General features: G+C 55.5%; 4 protein-coding genes across 4 annotated transcripts; 3 read left to right on the forward strand and 1 right to left on the reverse strand.

The window, feature by feature from the left end:
* Positions 1–2,596: 2,596 nt before the first annotated feature.
* Positions 2,597–5,217, forward strand: LOC105699291 (protein sprouty). The gene has a single exon (XM_012424163.1). It carries the CDS (start codon positions 2,597–2,599, stop codon positions 3,764–3,766), a length of 1,170 nt encoding a protein of 389 aa, XP_012279586.1. The 3' UTR covers positions 3,767–5,217.
* Positions 5,218–8,544: 3,327 nt separating this feature from the next.
* On the reverse strand, positions 8,545–10,879 carry LOC105699372 (gamma-aminobutyric acid receptor alpha-like). Its single transcript, XM_023434207.1, has 10 exons — positions 10,758–10,879; positions 10,626–10,693; positions 10,311–10,531; positions 10,128–10,210; positions 9,864–10,063; positions 9,715–9,802; positions 9,487–9,647; positions 9,197–9,397; positions 8,955–9,130; positions 8,545–8,883 (listed from the first exon to the last, which is right to left on the reverse strand). The coding sequence occupies exons 1-10, from the start codon at positions 10,816–10,818 to the stop codon at positions 8,670–8,672; spliced, it is 1,473 nt and encodes a 490-aa protein (XP_023289975.1). The 5' UTR covers positions 10,819–10,879; the 3' UTR covers positions 8,545–8,669.
* Positions 10,880–12,891: 2,012 nt separating this feature from the next.
* Positions 12,892–15,618, forward strand: LOC105699375 (gamma-aminobutyric acid receptor subunit beta-like). The gene is made up of 9 exons (XM_012424291.2): positions 12,892–13,018; positions 13,107–13,219; positions 13,610–13,677; positions 13,760–13,905; positions 14,190–14,347; positions 14,446–14,730; positions 14,801–15,031; positions 15,103–15,383; positions 15,446–15,618. Exons 1-9 carry the CDS (start codon positions 12,951–12,953, stop codon positions 15,596–15,598), a joined length of 1,503 nt encoding a protein of 500 aa, XP_012279714.1. The 5' UTR covers positions 12,892–12,950; the 3' UTR covers positions 15,599–15,618.
* Positions 15,619–16,533: 915 nt separating this feature from the next.
* LOC105699374 (anaphase-promoting complex subunit 10) lies at positions 16,534–17,797 on the forward strand. The gene is made up of 3 exons (XM_012424290.2): positions 16,534–16,801; positions 17,015–17,264; positions 17,330–17,797. The coding sequence occupies exons 1-3, from the start codon at positions 16,774–16,776 to the stop codon at positions 17,619–17,621; spliced, it is 570 nt and encodes a 189-aa protein (XP_012279713.1). The 5' UTR covers positions 16,534–16,773; the 3' UTR covers positions 17,622–17,797.
* Positions 17,798–17,829: the final 32 nt, after the last annotated feature.

Consider the following 17,829-nt stretch of genomic DNA (forward strand, 5'->3'; position numbering starts at 1 on the left):
GCGCTCCTCGCCTCGTCTCTCTCGCGCCCGCGGCGCGGGCCATCGCGCCGTCTCTCTCGCCTCGGCTCGCCTCGGCTCGCCTCGGCTGGGTTATACGGGCGCGCTCGGCCCCGGGATGCGCCGCGCGAGAAAGAGAAGGGATGAATGAACGTGCGTACGCGCGAGCGAGACGACCGAGGCCCCGATACGAGTCCGAGGGAGACCGACGGGCTTATGAATGAACGGTGCGCGACGAAGATAGACTTAATGAGTGGGATAAATATAGAAGGCTGCGTTAAGCCAGAACGAGACGACCTCACCGCCGGCGCGGAGAGAGACCGCGAGGATCCTCCCTCCCTCCCGCCGCTCCGATTTCGCGAGATTTCGTAATTCTCGCTTTTCCCCCCCGTTTCCTCCTCGACCTTCCCTCGGGAGCGGGTCGGGCCCGCGGGAGGGGGGCCGGAAGGGTCCCCAGCACGCGACCGGGGGGCCGGGCCCTACCTGCGCGCGCAGCCGCCGGCCTTCCCGAGGGCCTTGCCGACTGGGCCCGGCCTGAAAACATCGCGTCTCCGCTCCTACCTGCCGTCGCGACGCTCCTACCGACGTCCTCGACCGCTCGCTCTCTCTCTCTCTCTCTCTCTCTCTCTCTCTCTCTCTCTCGAGGAATCATTCTACTATCGTTCAACTACCGAGAGAATTTTCCTTTTTATATCTTTATTCGAGGGAACGACGCGGCTCCGACATATGTTCTCACCACCCGGTGCGGACATCGGGTCGCGTCTTCCCCTGGGGATCGTTCCCATTCCTCCGCGTCCGCGGAATCGAGGATCGTCCGATCGCGCGGGTGGGTGAGGGCCGACACATGGCGACCCCCTTTGTACGGCCGTCGACGCGTCGGATCCCGGGGGAGAGGAGCCGGGAGGGGAGAGGGGACGCTCGTCTCTCCGGTCGTCCGGCGTGCAGGATGCGCTCGCAGCTGCGCGCGCGGGGCCGAGAAAAAGCCGGAGTGCCCTCTCTCTCTCTCTCTCTTTCTTTCTCGCGGGCATCCGGAGTATCGGGTATCGCGCCTCCTCCTCTTCCCCCGCGTGACCCCCGCCAAGAGAGAGAAGGAGAGATTACGCGCGCGGTCAACATTTCGGAGAAGCGCGATACGTCGACGCGCGGCCTCTTCCGTCCCCCGTTCCGCGTCGCCGCCCGTTTGAAAATCCCGCTCGACCGCGCGCGCGGCCGCCGTAACGCGGGCTCTCTCTCTCTCTCTCTCTCTCTCTTCATTCGACTCGAGAGGCCTCAATGATAGCGGCGAGCCCATTCATAAAAAGCCGGCCGCCTCGGCGCGCCGCCGCAGGATGGCGCCACGCGCCCGCGCGGAGGGATCCCCTCTCCCCTGCGCGCGCCGCCCCCGCCGTCGACCTTCTCCGTCCGCGATTCAGTTTTCACTCGCCGCCTGCCGGTGCCGCGTCGCGGTCCTCGCGTTCCGTCCGTTCCTTTCCGCCGGTTTCGCGGCCCTCCGTATTTACGTTTACTCCCCGCCCCAGAACCGGCCGACGGTGGCGCCCAGAGCGGAGATGCCTCGCCGCGGCGGAACGCCGAAGCTCCACGGCGCGAGCCAGAGGAGGACCCTTGGGTACGACTCTCCTCTTTCTAACCTCGTTCCGTCCCGGTCAAGCCGGAACCGATGTACGCGTGGAAGGCGTTTCAAAGGAGTCCAGGGTGTACTTTGACCAGCGCCCACGGGGGATGGCCGAGATTTTTCTATATATTTTTTATTTGGGAGCGGGGAACGCGACATTTCTGTAGGGCCTTTTCGGAGTCACCGTGATACCCCTCGGGGTCGCAAAATTTTTTTAACGCGGACTAGGGGCGGGAAATACTCGGGGTGGGCCCGAGGTCGTCGAGAGACCCCAGGCGGGGGTATTCGGATTTTCTCCCGAACGCGTCCGGGGAAGACGCTCGCGGAAGCTTTCCGGGAGCGCGATATCGGGCGCAGGGCCGTGCCCGCGTCTTGGTTCACGAAATTTCGGTCTTATCGTAAAAGTAGCGACCCGCGGCAATCACGGCGGCGATAGAGTTAAGCTTCTTTATTTTCGTTTCCTTCTCTCGTCTCTCTCCCCCAGTTTGGAGAGGGCGGGGAGGGGCGAGTCGCTTCCGGTCGCTCCGGAGGAACGAGTAATCGAGGTTCGTCCTCTTTCTGTTCGCAGGTGGGGATGAAGGGCGTTTCGCGAGGTCGGGAAGCGGTCGCGGAACGTCTTCCCTCGCCCATGGAACCGCGGTGCCGAGAGGGCCGGTTCCTCGTGCGTGCTGGGCAGAGGTCGGTGCGAGTACCCCGGCGGCCCTGTCGGCGCCCCCCTCGCCCGGACGATGGGCTAGCCGCGACCGCGGCGTCGGCGGCGTCGGCGGCATCGGCCCTAGCAGCGGCGGCGGCAGCGGAAGCGGAAGTAGCGGCATCAGCGCGAGCGGACCAACGACCGGCCGAGACGCCGCCACCCCCGGCAGCCCCGCCTCCCCCAAGGGCGAGCGGACCCCCGCGGCCCTCGCGGGCCCCCCGGTGGCCCAGGGCGCGGCCGGCGCGGCCGGCGCGGCCGAGGCCGCGACCCGCCCGGATCTGAGGCCCGGCCCGATGCGCCGCCATGCGCGCCCCGGCTCGCCCGCCGAGGACGGCCCGGCCAGGGTGCACGCCGGCCCCCCCAGGCCCCGGCCCCACCCGCACGACCACACGAGGCCGCTGCCGCCCCCCCGGCCGGTCGAGAGCCCGGTCGGCGCCCTGGCGCCCCTCACGGCTCCCCTGGCCCCGCTGGCGCCCCTGCAACCCGCCGGCAGCTTCCGCGCCCGGGAGCCCCCCGGCGGGACCGGCCCCCGGCTGCCCGAGCCCCCCCGCAGCCCCGTCGGCGAGGTGACCCTGGCCGTGCCCCGGCCGGACGGCGAGCGCGCCGTCAACGAGTACGTCGAGACGCCCCTGCGCCAGCCCGCCGTCCTCGAGAGCCTCGTCGAGGGCCCCAAGCCCGGCAAGGGCGAGCGCCGCCACCGCAAGGCGTCGCCCCCGCCCCGGCACCAGGCGCACCACCGCCGTCACCACCACCACCATCACCACCACCACCACCAGCTGTCGCAGCACCCGCCCCAGCACCCTCACCAGCCCAGGAGCCACCACCGACACCCGCAGCGCCACCACGACCGCCTGCAGACCGCCGCCCCCGCCGTCACCAAGCAGCCGGTCTCCTTCACGAAGGAGCCCGCCAACGCCCTCGCCGCCGGCTCGCTCGCCCCGCGCCCCGGCGCCGAGGGCCTCTCCATCATCTGCGACTTCTGCGGCAGGTGCAGGTGCGAGTCCTGCCGGGAGCCGCCGCCGCTCCCCAGCCGGTGGCTCTGCGACGACGCGTGCTTCTGCTCGGCCGAGACCGCCCTCGACTACGCCTCCTGCCTCTGCTGCGTCAAGGGCCTCTTCTACCACTGCGCCGAGGGCGAGCCCCCCGCCGGCGGCTGCGCCGACGAGCCCTGCGCCTGCGGCGGCGCCCGCGCCGCCCCCCGCTGGGCCTGCCTCGGCGCCCTCGCCCTGGTCCTCCCGTGCCTCCTGTGCTACTGGCCCCTGAAGGGGTGCGTCGCCCTCTGCGAGGCCTGCTACGCCCGTCACGCCTCCCAGGGGTGCCGATGCGACCCCGTGGCCGCCGCTGCCGCTGCCGCCGCCGCCGCTGCCGCCGCGGCGGCCGGACCCCAGGCCGGCGCCCTCGTCCTCCGGGACTCCCGCGACCCCGAGAAGCGGCTCCTCGACCCCGTCACCCCGGAGCTCTGAGGACGCCCACCGAGTACAAGAGAGTTGCATTTAGCGCCCCGAGACGAGGGCGGAGGGACTCCGGTGTTTATTTATTGCTCCCCCACGTGGCGAACCACCCACTTTTTTAAGGCCCGAGTGGAACGCGGGGGACCGACTCTACCACTACGCATGGTTAGATCTATCTATTATAAATATATAAATAGCCCGCGCGAGGCCTTCGGACTGGGTATATTCTATTGTATATTGAACTTGTATAAAGTGCGCGCGACTTTTCTACCAGTTAATTTATTTGCGGGGCGACCGCGAGCGGCCTAACGAGCCGCCGGCCTCGCCGCGCGGCTCGGCCCGGACGTTTCTCTCTCGTCGGGACGAAACGAGGAACTCGAAGGTCTCCCGACGGTCGGGACCCCGTTGACGGTGGGTCGGGAAGGTCCACCGTCTACGTCGGCCGGGCCGTTGACGTCGATGAGAGCACGGGATAAACACTAAACGCTAATTGTTAATGTTAAATAGGATGTTAAAGATTGCGGCGCGAGACCGATGTCGATCACTTTCCCTGGGAGGTCCTCTCCTCGCGTCGAGGCGCGCGGATGGAGGTTTTCCCTCTTTTATGATTTTTTTTTTTTTTTTTTAATGGTTTTTCTTTAACTCGATGTACATAGAAACCAGTGGGCGCGATTTGATTCGGAAGGGAGGAAATTCACGTGAGAATTTACGCGGCGCTTAGGTTAACGACTTGCGAGGGCACACTCGGACATTTCGCGGGGTTCCCTTTCTCCGCATTTCTCTCTGTCTCTTCGCGATCCGAGGGCATTCGCTGGATTCTGATTTTGGAGCCGCTTCTTCCAGTATTATCTAGTCTCTCGAGCGCTCTCCAAGAGGGCGGGAACGTGTTTACATTCGGAGATTTGAATTCACCGAAATGCCGAGTGCACCCTATCCCGCGGGAACGCGACTTTCCTGACGAATTTTAGGATCTAAAGGATTATCGGGGATCGTCCTCGATTCTCCTTTTGACCCCCTCTCTCGTTCTGGTTTTATTCCTTTCGATTTCTTTTAACCCTTGCGCTAAGGCGGGTGACTATGGTCACCGTACGTTTGGTCCAATATTGCCTGCACGGTCGGGCGAATTTCGCCCGTATGTCGAGAAGGCTCCGTGTGCAAAGGGTTAATTTCTTTTAATTTCATTTAATTTCTTTTAACTCCTCTCGGGGGGAGACCTCGTCGAGGACGCGTTCCGTAAGCGCGCGATGACCGATATCATCGATTATCGATTATCCGATCGCTTTATCCCGAGGCTCATCGGCGCTCGCGACGGGCGTCGAGGGTCGCGCACCGCAAAGGAAGCAAACAATCTTTTAATTAACTTTTAAGCCTACGCCTTCTGTATATGTAGTATGTCCTTGTAAATATATATATATATACACACATATATATAAAAAAAAATGTATGTATACATATGCATATAGTACACGCATATCTATGATTATCGGAACTGCCGAGAAATCAGTTTATTGGCATTCCCCGTAGATATCGAACGGCGATACGATCGGAAGTCGTCGACTCGTCGATATCTCGATACGCTTCGAGAGGGAGAGAGAGAAAACGCCGGTCGTTCTCGAGCCGAGGGAATTTCGCTCGCCCCGCGATACGCGGATCCGAGCCGTGAAACGTACATCCGGTATCGATAGAACGGACAATCGAGCCATTATGAGCCGGGCTCCATTAAAAGGAGAGAAAAAGGGGGGGTATAAAATCGAGAGAGCGGTTTAATCTCCGCGAGGTCGAGGCGGTTTTGTCGGGCGGCGCGTAAAGTTCACGTCCACGAGGGCTCGGCGGTAATTAATAGTAATTTCTCGGACAGAGGGACGAGGGACGGTGTTATCGGCTCGGCGGTAATTAACGCTAGAACTACCAGCGGATTTTTTTTTGTATAGGATGGGCCATTTGAAACCAGTCATTTTGACTGGTCTTGGTACTTCTAGTGTTAATTGGGGGTAGTAGTAATAATGACGGGAGGGGGGAATTTTGGTTCGCATAGAAAGAGTCCTAGAGCGGTTTCTGGGGATAACGGGAGAGCCGCTTCGATCGGTAGTTCTGGATTATTAATCTGCATTTTTTTTAAGGGGGACGGAGCGGGGGGAGATGGTGCTCCACGTGGATTTCAGGGAACGGGTGGCGAGCGGGTCTCGGTCCTTTCGGTTGAAACGAGAGCGAGGCCGGAATTTTTGCCGAGCACCCCGAGAGGAGAGCCCTAACCGTGGCTAACAATAAAGTGGCAGTCTCGGGGCGGATGTGACGTGGCCCTCGTCCGTCCGCCGGCCCTCGGCAGGATGTCGAGGAGAGGGAGGGGCCGAGTCGAGCCACCGGAAGCGCCAGTTAGGCGAGGGAGAGCGCAGCATCCGCTCGCTCGAGGCGAGCGCGCGTTTACATCGATTCGCGGCTCCTCCTGCCGCCGATCTCGAGCCGGGAATTGCTCCCAGCGGGGCAACGGAGAGTCCTCCCCTCATCGACGAGGAATTCGGACTCCTCGATAAGCAGGAAATCCATCGGTCCTAATCGAGATCGGAGATAGGCGATAGGAGCGGCGAGGGAACCTCGGGGAGCGGGAGGTATCTCCCTCTCTCTCTCTTTCTCTCGGTCTCGCTCCCTGTGGTTTTCCTCTCCGGGCGAGGCATCCGCGCGTGCTATATTAAACCCGCCGAGGAACCAAACAGTCCGGCGATTGCGAAACGGCCGGCTGATATTTTCGTGGCGGCCAACAAGTAACTACTTCCGGTCGAGGTTTCCTCCTCTTGCGGGCGCGCCGTCCCCTCTTCCTACCTCGCCGCGGGACCTGCCGTTCATTCCCTCCAATTCCCTCCCGCGTATCTAAAAGGAGACTCGTAAAAGTACCCGGACGTATCTTCCGATTCTTTAATTACCTCTCGCCCTTTCCCCGCGTAGGTGGTCGGCGAAAAATTCCAGACCCTTCCGTCCCACCTCGCCTGGCCGGGAAAGGAACCAGGCCCCCAGGAAGTTTTCCCGTTCCTTTTGCCCCCGCCGTGCCGACTCCAGGTGCCGACGCGGTGAAAGCCTCGGAGACGTCTCGGACGCTTGGTTTGACTCGCCTCCGCCGCGTGGGCTCCTCTTCCTTTTTCCCTTTTCCTCCGGGCCGCGCGGAAACTGACTCCGCCGCCGCCATCTTGGATCGCACCTAGGCTCTCGCCTCGGGAAAAGTGAGATCGTTCTCTCCTCCGCGCGTTTACCGGCAGGCCTGGAAAGTCATTTTCTACGTCAAGGCGCCGACCCTCGAGGGATTTTCTTCCTCCATCGTTCGACGCCATTTTCTACCCACCCAATCCAGGAGGAACAGTCTGGATAGCTGTAATACATATTTTGACGTCTCGGCGACGGTCCTCCATGGCCCCTGGCAGCCAACGGCCGCGCCGCGCGAATTCCACCGACTCACGCGCATATATGTACTCCGGGTACATACGCGGACATGTAACCGGGCATTTACTCAGCCGCGCCGGAGTCACTTCGCGTTCGTGCCCCGGCCCTCGGTGGCACGTGCAACGCGTGACCTTGCCAAGGTCACCGCCGAGTGGAGAACAATGCCCAGGTGCAACAAACTCCGGGGCCCGCGAAATTCGAAACGGCCCCCCGGCCGAGTCGAATTGCGAAATCTAACGCCCCCGACGCGAGTCGCTGGTGTATTATAAGCCGGGAAGGAAACGAATTTACGATTATTCTCCCCGTCCGTCCTCCGACCCCGCGCGACCGCAATGGCGGCCGCATCACTTTGTTCCTACCTTTTGCTCCCTGAAACTGCCACGATTCTCCTCCGTCGCGAAGCTGATCCGCGTCTATTCGTTTTTCTATTTGCTTTTTCTGTTTTTTTTTTCCATCCGCGCGGAAAGAGATCCAAGAAAACAATGAAATAATCGCCGATGTACCGGGTGACTCGCTTTCTCGAAGACTCGGGCTGAAAGATTCGGTCCGCCAGTCGTTGATGGTTATTCTCCTCGGTACGCTACAGTTCGTTCCCGGCCCCTGGGAGCAGGCAACCCTGATGTACACAGCTGCATCGATATTGCGGGTCTCCTGGCGCGAATTGCGGCTCACTGTCGACTTCGGAGCAGGGTTGGGTAATTATCCATTTTCGAGGTTTTGGAAATGTGACTTCACATGACGACTTCACATGACGACTTCATACGACGACTTCACGCGACTTCTCGGGAGTCACGGGAATCACGTGAACGATCGCATTCGCACAAATTCGCTGCATGCGAGTTCCGTATGTAACATCGACGCGTGCCCCAAAGCTCCGTATCACGTCGACTTCGGGGCAACAATGTACTTAGAGTAAAGAGGGCGCCACGAGTGTTCTTCCCTTACCATCAAAAGCGAGCAGGGTCGGCAAGCGTAGGTAAGCCACCACCGTCAACTGCCGCATGGTATTACCATCACGAGTACGTGAGCCGCCAACGATGACTGGTAGCTGGCACCGCCATCGCGAGGGCGCGATCCCCTATCAGAAATTCGTTGCGCCGCCCTTGGGGGCAAAAAACGGTGAAAGCTAACGTAGGAAACCAGAGGGCAGCACAGGATGCGATCGCGCCACCCTGCCCGTGAGCAATCTCCCAACTCATCTCTGTTGCTACTTCTATAATAAACTGTACAACAATTAGAGTAATAGAGCAAGTTATTGAATAATAACAATGAGCATATTTAATTAGACGAGCATGTCTAGCGAACCCTCTAATTCCTGATCCTTGAAAGACACTCGTAGACCTAAGTTAATGTTAATTTTTCTTGCGGTGGGAGAAAACTTAGAAAAATTTCTGATAATTCAACCCGTCCGATGTCTCGGTTATTCTTTAGGTTTTTTAGAGTAAGGATTATCTTTAAGATGTATGTATGTATATATGTATGTACATCAATGAGAGAATGACGCGATCGGCGAGTCCTGCCACTTGAAGTCCTCCTGGTACGTCACGTAGATCACCCAGTAGCAGACGTTCAGGATGCCGAAAGACGCCGGGAAGATGATCCTGGCGGCCCGGTCGATGTAAGAAACGCTGTTGACGTGCCTCTGGGCACGGTCTCCGTGTTTCCTGTATCCGCTCGAGGCTTCTCGTTGCCTCTGGCGCCTGGTGAAAACACAGGGAACTCATGATTAATTCGAGAACCTCGAGGGAAACTGTGTAAAGTCAGCTCTCACCTGAACGCGTCGTCGCCCGCTAGGCAGTAGAGGAACTGCCGCCACTTTGGTAAGCGCAACTCGGTCTGCGTCTCTTTCTCGATCCTCCCCGGTAATTCCCTTCGTCGACCCTCGGCAGGCACCGAGATGTCGCAGGTGGACCTCAGGGACTCCGACAAGCGAGACAGGCCGCCTTCCTGGGAGCAGAGATTTACCTCCGGCTCTGTATCTCTATGACAATCGAACGGAAATAACTGACCTACCCCGCAAAACCTGCGCGACACGCTGCCTATCTCCGGAATAATGGCTCGCTCCAGACGAGACACGGCTTCGAAATCGGCAAACTCGGGTTTGTCGACCGCTGCCAACAATGGGCCTTCGGCGAGGAGCTCTTCGTTGGAATCGTTCCAATCGGCTGCCTCGGTCCATTCCCCGTCGTCCAGCTGAATCTCCCCGCTGCCGACCTTCCGCGATCGAAGTCGCGAACAGAGAGTGCGGCGTGAAAATTTAAACGCGCTCCAGTGTCACCTACTTTTTCGAGTGGTTTGCTCACTTTGGTGAAGTAATGCACTCCGGCGAATTCCAGGAGGGTCGCGATACAGTACCCGAAGCTCATCAGGAGGAACCAGTCGAGGGCGGTGGCGTACTTGACCTTCGGCAGATCGGTTCTCGAATCCAGACTAATCGTAGACAGAGTCAGGACGGTGGTGATGCCTGGAAGAATGAAGGAAGGTCTGGAGTACCCCGAAGATGCCATCGAAAGATACCTTCATCGGCTTACCTAGGCCGACTCTGTCGCTGGTGGCTTCCCGGTGGATCCAGAAGGACACCCAGCTCAGCACGACGATGAGAACGCACGGGACGTACACCTGGGGGAGAGTCCTTTGTCACGGACATAAAGCTCCGATAATTCGCTACGATTAAAATTACTTGGATGATGAAGTAACCGGTGTGTCTCTGCAGGTTGAAGGAGACCTGGAGCACGGAGAACTCGCCTCCTCGCCGCAGGAATGTCAGGTTCCTGTAGGGCGACCCCATCAGGTCGAACTGCGACAGGGCCATGCCAGGAACGAAGTTCACGGAGGAACCTTCGTGCCACTCGTAGACCAGCTGACCGGAAGTGTATGCATCTAGAAGAAGGCTGCCGATGAAGGAAATGAAAATATTCCGGAATTTTAATAAGTATGATCTTACAGCTGCCCAGGATCAGCGGGCAGGACTGTCTGTCCATGGGGAAGTTCCTCAACTCCATGGGGCACGTCGCCTTTATCGTCAACCTGGACAAGCGTGGTAGAAGGTATTACCCTCGAGGTAGGACTTTCCTTACACGTTCTTCTTCTCATTTCATTATTTCCCTCCGTCACAGAGAGGACGGACCTCATCGAGTAGAGGATGTCGCCGTCCTGGGAGATCCTGAGGAGCTTGTTGGGCACGGTTATGGTGTGCACGTAGCTGTGCTTCCCGTTGTAAAAGTAGGTGTCCGGTCGCCAGATCCTCTCCAGCATCTTGATGCTGAGGCTCAGAGACTTGATGGGGCCCAGAAAACTGAGACGGGAATCGCGCCAGTATTGCCGGAAGTAGCAGTCCATAGAGTAGTCCTGAAATCGTGGGTTCAGATCAGGCTATAAATTAATTCATGGCGACACCGTGCTTGGGAAATGATTTTCAGGGTAAAGGGCGTTACCGACTCACCATGTCGAGCTCGGAAATGGGCCCCATGCTTCGGATCAGGATGTTCGTCTTCACGACGGTAGGGACGCCTGGAAAAGGGATGGTATCTTTTTTAATCCCAAGAGGAAAGTCGAGGTCGCGGTTTGGCCCTACCTTTTCCGTAAGTTGGTAGCTGGTTGTTCTCGTAGTTCATCAGCAGATCCTCCAGGACCATCGTGATGTTCCTGGAGAGGAAGTCGTTTGCGGACCCTACTCCGTCGCTCTTCTGCCCGTTCCTCAGGGTCGATTGTCTCGTAGAGAGATACGAGCTCGCGTTGGTCGATCCATCGCAGAAGCTCCAAAACGTGGACACTGAAAATCTACACCAGGGGGTGAAAGACTATTTCGACTTGCATTCTGATTAATCTAGGAACTCCGTGTACTAGCGACTATCGCGAGGAATTAACGCCGCGAAATTTAGTCCGAGTGGAATGTTCCCTTTTTCTTTCCAAGAGTATGGACTCGTTTCCACCAGGGTGCGAGGTGTCGCGAGAAATTCAAGCGACCGAAATCCCGGTGCTGATCACCCAGAAGACTGAAGAGGACAGCGAAGAAGAGAAGCGTAACGAGGAGCGCAAGGGTCCTCCTTAGTTGCTGATCTTGCACGTTTCGGTGGCTTTAAAGGGCGCATCTTGTCTCTATACGGGCCACATCGTCCCGGATGTGTTATAAATCGCGTCTTCGACGTCTTTTAGATAGGCGATTATCCTTCGATGCCGAACGATCGGTCCCCAAGTACCAGCGAAACGCCTAACGAGGTCGTCGACTCGCGCGACTTTTCTTAAGGATCTTTCAAGCTCCCGTCATCGGCACAGCTAACTAAATACATTCCCTTGATATTAAATTATAACGGGTCAGTCTATGACATAAGAAGTTCGGTTAATTTATATAATTATTGCCAGACGGTCGCTTAAAGTCTGCCCAGTCGAATGGCACACAACGGATCTAAGACTTACATGATCAGGCAAGAGATCATTCTGCCTTTCCTATTCGCGCTTCTCTTTATCGGTACGTTCGGTCGCACTAGAGAAAGAAATCTCTCGAGAAGCGGAGCCGGTCGCGGGAAAAGTATCTTTCCCAGAAATCGTCACTCCGTGGGCCGACACACCGTTAACGAGAATATTCCCGAGGGAGATCCGCGATCCACCCTCGGCGGAAAGACTTTCAGCTTTCGGACCGGCCGCGGAGATTCTCGACATGCGCAGAACGCTCCGCGCAACTCAGAAGCGCACCCATTTCGCTGGGCCGAAGGGCTGATCGATCGGTTTCGAAGATGCTCGCCTAAAATCCCTTCATTGTTTATATACTGTACAATCCCTTAAACATAAGTAAAAGCTTCTAGCGAAACAGCCTTTGTTACCGTAATTCCTCGTCTATACATTGATAGATAACTAAAGAACGTCCCACCATCCCTGTAAATTCCCAAAATTAGTTTCATGATTTCCCGTCGCGGTTCTATAGTACTTTGGCGTCAGGGCCAAGTTTTCTGGAATTCCTAGACGACTCGTGCATTTCCTGAATTTCCAGCCCACCACCCCCAGAGATTCGCGGGCGCGTGCGCGGACATGCGCTCCCAGCATCCCCTCGTCTTCCAAGGCGAGCTGGACCATCGTCAGGAGCGCTTCCCTATCGCCCCCGTGTCGAGGGTGCTCCCAGCCGAACCTGCGGCTTCCCGGGTCCCGAGAAAGTTCCCTGGCAGTCGGGAACACCTGCCAGGTCGCAGTCGGGACGGCTACTTTCGCGATTCGCAGGCGACTCGTCCGCTCTTTCGTCGCGATGTGCTCTTCGCGCGAGGACTCCCCTCGAGAGGGTCCTTCCCCCGTTCCGCGTCGAATATTAATTCCCATCCGCTCGTCCGCAGGCCAAGGCTACACGCGGAAATCCGCAAGTGCGCGCTAAGGTGTCCACGAGCGAATGGCAAGCGATTCGCCGAGGTCCCTCGATGTCGAAGAGGTCCGGCCCGAAGGACTCGGCGATCCACTCGAAGAAGGTGAACTTGAATTCCTCTGGGCAGAGATATGTACAACTGTTGCATGCCAAATCACGTTGACGACCAATGGCACAAGACACTCCATCGGCCAGGACAATCTGAAAAAGTTTTCTCTCATGTTTCTTTGAATTACGGAGGCTCTTCTTTTACCGCCAACTTACAGGACGCAGGGTTCCTCCGATGTGCTCGACTTCGATTCTAGGCAGATCCCCCGTTGAACGAGAAATACTTCAGGCCGAGGATCTCGGGTCTTTCCAGATGACGTTCCTCGCAGTTTGCTGACGATAGAGGCTGACCAAGTTGCTCAGGGGACCAGAATGTTTCGAGAGACCCTCCTGGCGTTTCTCGTTATCGCGCTCCACCCCCATCACCGATTAATAACCCGGTAAAGTCTACCTTTGGCTGAACTCGATTATTCAGAATACTTCCACTTGGAGTAAGAACGATCATTGGTCCTTTTTTATCGTTTGCAGAGCTTTCATGAAAGGCCATTCCTCGGAGGTGACGGACAGACTCGAAAATGTCACGCAGACGATCTCTCGAATTCTCAGTGGCTACGACATACGATTAAGGCCGAATTTCGGAGGTGCGTATTAATCCCATTAAACGGAATCATATTTCCTCAAACGTGGAAACATAGAGGGGATAATTTCCCGCCCCGGATGATAAGGCTAAGCGGATTCCCTCTATCACTCGCTTTAACGCGATTACCAATGCGCTTAATAAATCCGCGCAACGAGTGGAAATAATCAGATCCCGTCCCGACAATTTCACGGGGGAGATTCATCGTGTCCGGCTCGTCGGTTCCCTCCCTAATCCTGGATATCCCAGGACCTCTAAATTCCCCGGCGCTTCGCCAGGATCCATCTCGGCCTTCCCTCGAAGAGAACCATCTTCTGAAACACGAGAGAATCGGTTCTCTTCTATAAATGATTACCAGAAATAGATCTGCTAGATCTCCCTCACCTGATTCCAGGAGAGCCACTCTTGGTGGGGATGGACCTGACCATCGCGAGTTTCGACGCGATCTCCGAGGTGAACATGGTGAGCGATCCACGTCCTGCAATAGAAATACAAAACTGGATAGATTTTGCATTTATCTCTCCTCGCCGTATCCTCTTACCAGGACTACACGATCACGATGTACCTGAACCAGTACTGGAAGGACGAGAGACTGGCGTTCTCGCACGACGAGGAAGTCCTCACGCTGAGCGGGGACTTCGCCGAGAAGATCTGGGTGCCGGATACCTTTTTCGCCAACGACAAGAACAGGTGCGAAAAGTGCCCACCGAGATTCGGGTCCATCGATTCGTCCCAGCATCCGTAAAGCCTCGCTTATATCTCCTCGCCCTCGCGATGGCGAATCGATACTCGTCAACGTAAGCACGGTGTCGATGTGGGTTAACAGCATTTCTCGCGTCGACCGTTGTTGATCATCTCCTAGGAGGAGGCTCCGTCGAACCCCTGACCCCGTTCGGGAGTCCCTCGAGGACGGCTCGCTAAACGTATCTCTCTCTTCCTTGATAACGATCCGGGTCCGAACTCTCTGGTTGTAGCTTCCTGCACGACGTGACGGAACGGAACAAGCTGGTCAGACTGGCAGGTGACGGATCGGTGACGTACGGCATGAGGTTTACGACGACCCTTGCGTGCATGATGGACCTGCACTACTACCCTCTGGACTCTCAGAACTGCACCGTCGAGATCGAGAGCTGTACGTCCTGAGTATCTTCTTGTGTACCCTCTCGAAGGGGTTGAAGATATCCTGAAGGTGGCTGGAGAGAGATCCACGATCCTGTTGATTTTCTTCAGACGGTTATACGGTCCTGGACGTGGTCATGTACTGGAAGGAGACGCCGGTTCGCGGCGTGGAGGAGGCGGAGCTCCCTCAATTCACGATAATCGGCTACGAGACGAACGACCGGAAGGAGAGGCTGGCCACTGGGATCTACCAGAGACTGTCTCTTAGTTTCAAGCTGCAGAGGAACATCGGCTACTTCGTCTTTCAGACCTACCTGCCGAGCATCCTGATCGTGATGCTCAGCTGGGTCAGCTTCTGGATCAACCACGAGGCCACCAGCGCCAGGGTGGCCCTAGGTCGGCGAGTCTCTACCTTCGTTCCATTTCTCATTACTCACTCGTACGCTTACTTGAAAATCGTTCCCAGGGATAACGACGGTCCTGACCATGACGACCATCTCCACGGGGGTGAGGAGTTCGCTCCCTCGCATCAGCTACGTCAAGGCGATAGACATCTACCTGGTGATGTGTTTCGTCTTCGTGTTCGCCGCCCTGCTGGAGTACGCGGCCGTGAACTACACCTACTGGGGTGCCAGGGCCAAGAAGAAGGGCAAGAAGAAGGACGGCGACGAGAAGAAGACTCTTCCTGCCAAAACGGGTAGGCGTGATCATCCCCTACATTTCTTATCATCGATAACAACTGGATTTCTTACCTCCCGCTCCTTGAAGACCGAGCTGGGACTTTGCCGAGTGCTAAAGAGGGCTCTCCGTTTCCTGGGACCACGGACGCGGATATAATCGAGCTCCAGGACTTGAGAGTCTCTCCTTTGCCGAGCATCAGGAGCAGGTCCGGGTTGATCGGCACTCCAGGATTTTCCTCGGACCCCTGCAAGGACCACGACCCTGCCAAGTTTCCTCCAAGCTTCCGCATCTCCAGAGCTGCCGTTTATAATATTCACGGGAGAGGCGGTGGTCTACGGTACAGGGGACCTAAGCAAACCAAGCCGAAGGTATTACGCATTAAAGTAAAAGCTCGCCGTCTAAAGCTACTCCCAACGGTACCATTTTCCAGGTTTTGCACGCCCTTCGCAGGGGGGCCTCGGTCCTGCGAGCCTCGATGCCGAAGATCAAGGACGTCAACGTGATCGACAAGTACTCCCGGATCGTCTTCCCCGTGAGCTTCATGATGTTCAATGCGGTCTACTGGATCTTTTACATCCTCTGAGGAGAATCGGGAATCGTCCCAGGACTCTGTCCCTCGGCCGAAAGCGTGGACCAACGAGTTTTAGCAGGCCGGCCGATCGGAGGCGAATCGCGCAGGCGCCATTCGCTCGAGCGCCGGCTTATCATTCAAATGATAACAAGAGTCGATCGATCCGACGATTCTTGAGGAAGCCCCACGCGCGGGCGCTAAATCGTTTAATTCTAAGAGCTACGAATTTACGAATAAGTGCGACCCGATACGAACTAACGTGCTGAGGGGCATTCGAGATTTGCGTTCAGTCCTCCTGTTTTCCACTTTTTACTCTAGGAGACTTGATTTAGCGATTTGGTTCGGCATTCGGCACGAGAGACGTGTAGAGTAGAGTAGAGAGATTCTCTGGTAGAGCTTGAGTTACTGCTACGGCGGTAGGGCGCTAATTTAAGAATGAGAAATTTAATTATTGTGCGATAGTAAATGGGGGATTTTAGTGACTCGAGGTCGCACCTGGTGCGGGACCCCTTGTAGGAGTGTTTCACTGGTGCCGCTGCGTCGGCGACTGCTTGGAGGCTAAAAGAAAAATGGATGATAAACTTGCTTACTCCTCGCTCGAAGCTTGAAAGTAATTTACAGAAGGTGTCCGAGTGTACATACATACGTAGCTCGGTTTATTTGTCTCCGTGTAGAGTCCATCGTTTATTAATTATTCACTGTACTAGGAAAGCCCTCGGTACTTTTCAGGTGGGCTCCGAGTTGATATAATTCGCAGTCTCCTCGAGGCTACAGTTGATTTCCGGACATTGTTGACTAGCGAGAAAGGAATTAACGTTGTAAATACTCTACGGGATCGTTCATTATTAATAAAACTGTCGAAAATTCTACGTGACTGGTATTTGTTCGTATTTACCCCCTGCACAATTTATAAGGACGTAGTTATCGTTACCAGTTAAGGGCAGCACAGGAGAGCGATCATGCGACCCTGGCGGTGACGTTAGACATATATACGATCTAAGGTGGTGACCATTTCGTTTGAGGTTATGTGTGTTTGAGGCTAGTCCTGTTGGTCAAACAAAATTATAAATCTTTGACGTACGTTGTTTGTCTAAAGGCGAAGAGGGAAAATAAATTTATATTGACCTTATTTCATTGCATCGTTCATTATTTACCGCGCTACCCTGAAAAAACAACGGAGGTTCCAAATGAGTAATAAAGCAGGAGGCGGTAATGGCGAGTATTATTTCTCATCTTGGCGCGAAGTTTATTTTCAAATTACGAAAGTAGATTCGGGAGAATTTTTTAATTGATACCCAGGTATTACAATAGCGTAAACACGTGATAGAAAATATTTTTCACGCCTCCTTGAATATTAACATTGTAAGTAGGGTTATGCTTGAAACGGTACATTCTGCTACAATGGGTTCTGTTCTATTTTCATGACAGAGCTGAATCCTATTCAGGAAGAATTAACTAGCAGAGTTCGCGAAGTAGGAAATCAAGCGATCTGGAGCCTTTCCAGCTGCAAGCCAGGTTTTGGAGTCGATCAGCTGCGCGACGACATAACGGAAACTTATTGGCAGTCCGATGGTCAATTACCGCACCTTGTGAACATTCAGTTTAGGAAAAAAACTACTATTCGAAATATTTGCATCTATACTGATTTTAAGTTAGATGAGAGTTATACCCCGAGTCGGTAAGAAATTATAGTCAACCGAGTAAAATTGTGTACAGAGGATAAAGCTTGGAATTTTCTTTCAGAATAAGCGTCAGAGCTGGCACAAATTTTAATGACCTTCAAGAGGTAGAAGTAATGGATTTGAACGAACCTAGTGGTTGGGTCATTTGTCCAATCAAGGATATAAGCGATCGACCTATCAGAACATTTATGATTCAAATTGCAGTGGTTAGTAATCATCAGAATGGTCGCGACACGCATATAAGGCAAATCAAGATTCATAGTCCTGCCCAGGATAATCCTGGACCTCAGGCAACCCATGTCACAGGACAATTTCTCACCAACGAGTTTCAACGATATGCTACAATTAGATAACATAGACTAAGCTTTGCAAACACATTTATATTCTTCAAAGAATATTTTTAAGAATAATATTGAAGTATTAGAAAAGCTATTGTAACGATTCGTTATTTACTGGTGTAACCTCATACAGTATTCCACGAGTATAAAAGAAATGTAAATACTGTCCATTTAATGTACAAGAAATGTAAATATAGCATAAGCATTGAACAGAGTAGGCAGT

Source organism: Orussus abietinus, unplaced genomic scaffold (genome assembly GCF_000612105.2).
Source record: "Orussus abietinus isolate OABI.00-Male unplaced genomic scaffold, Oabi_2.0 scaffold8, whole genome shotgun sequence".
NCBI classification, from domain to species: domain Eukaryota; kingdom Metazoa; phylum Arthropoda; class Insecta; order Hymenoptera; family Orussidae; genus Orussus; species Orussus abietinus.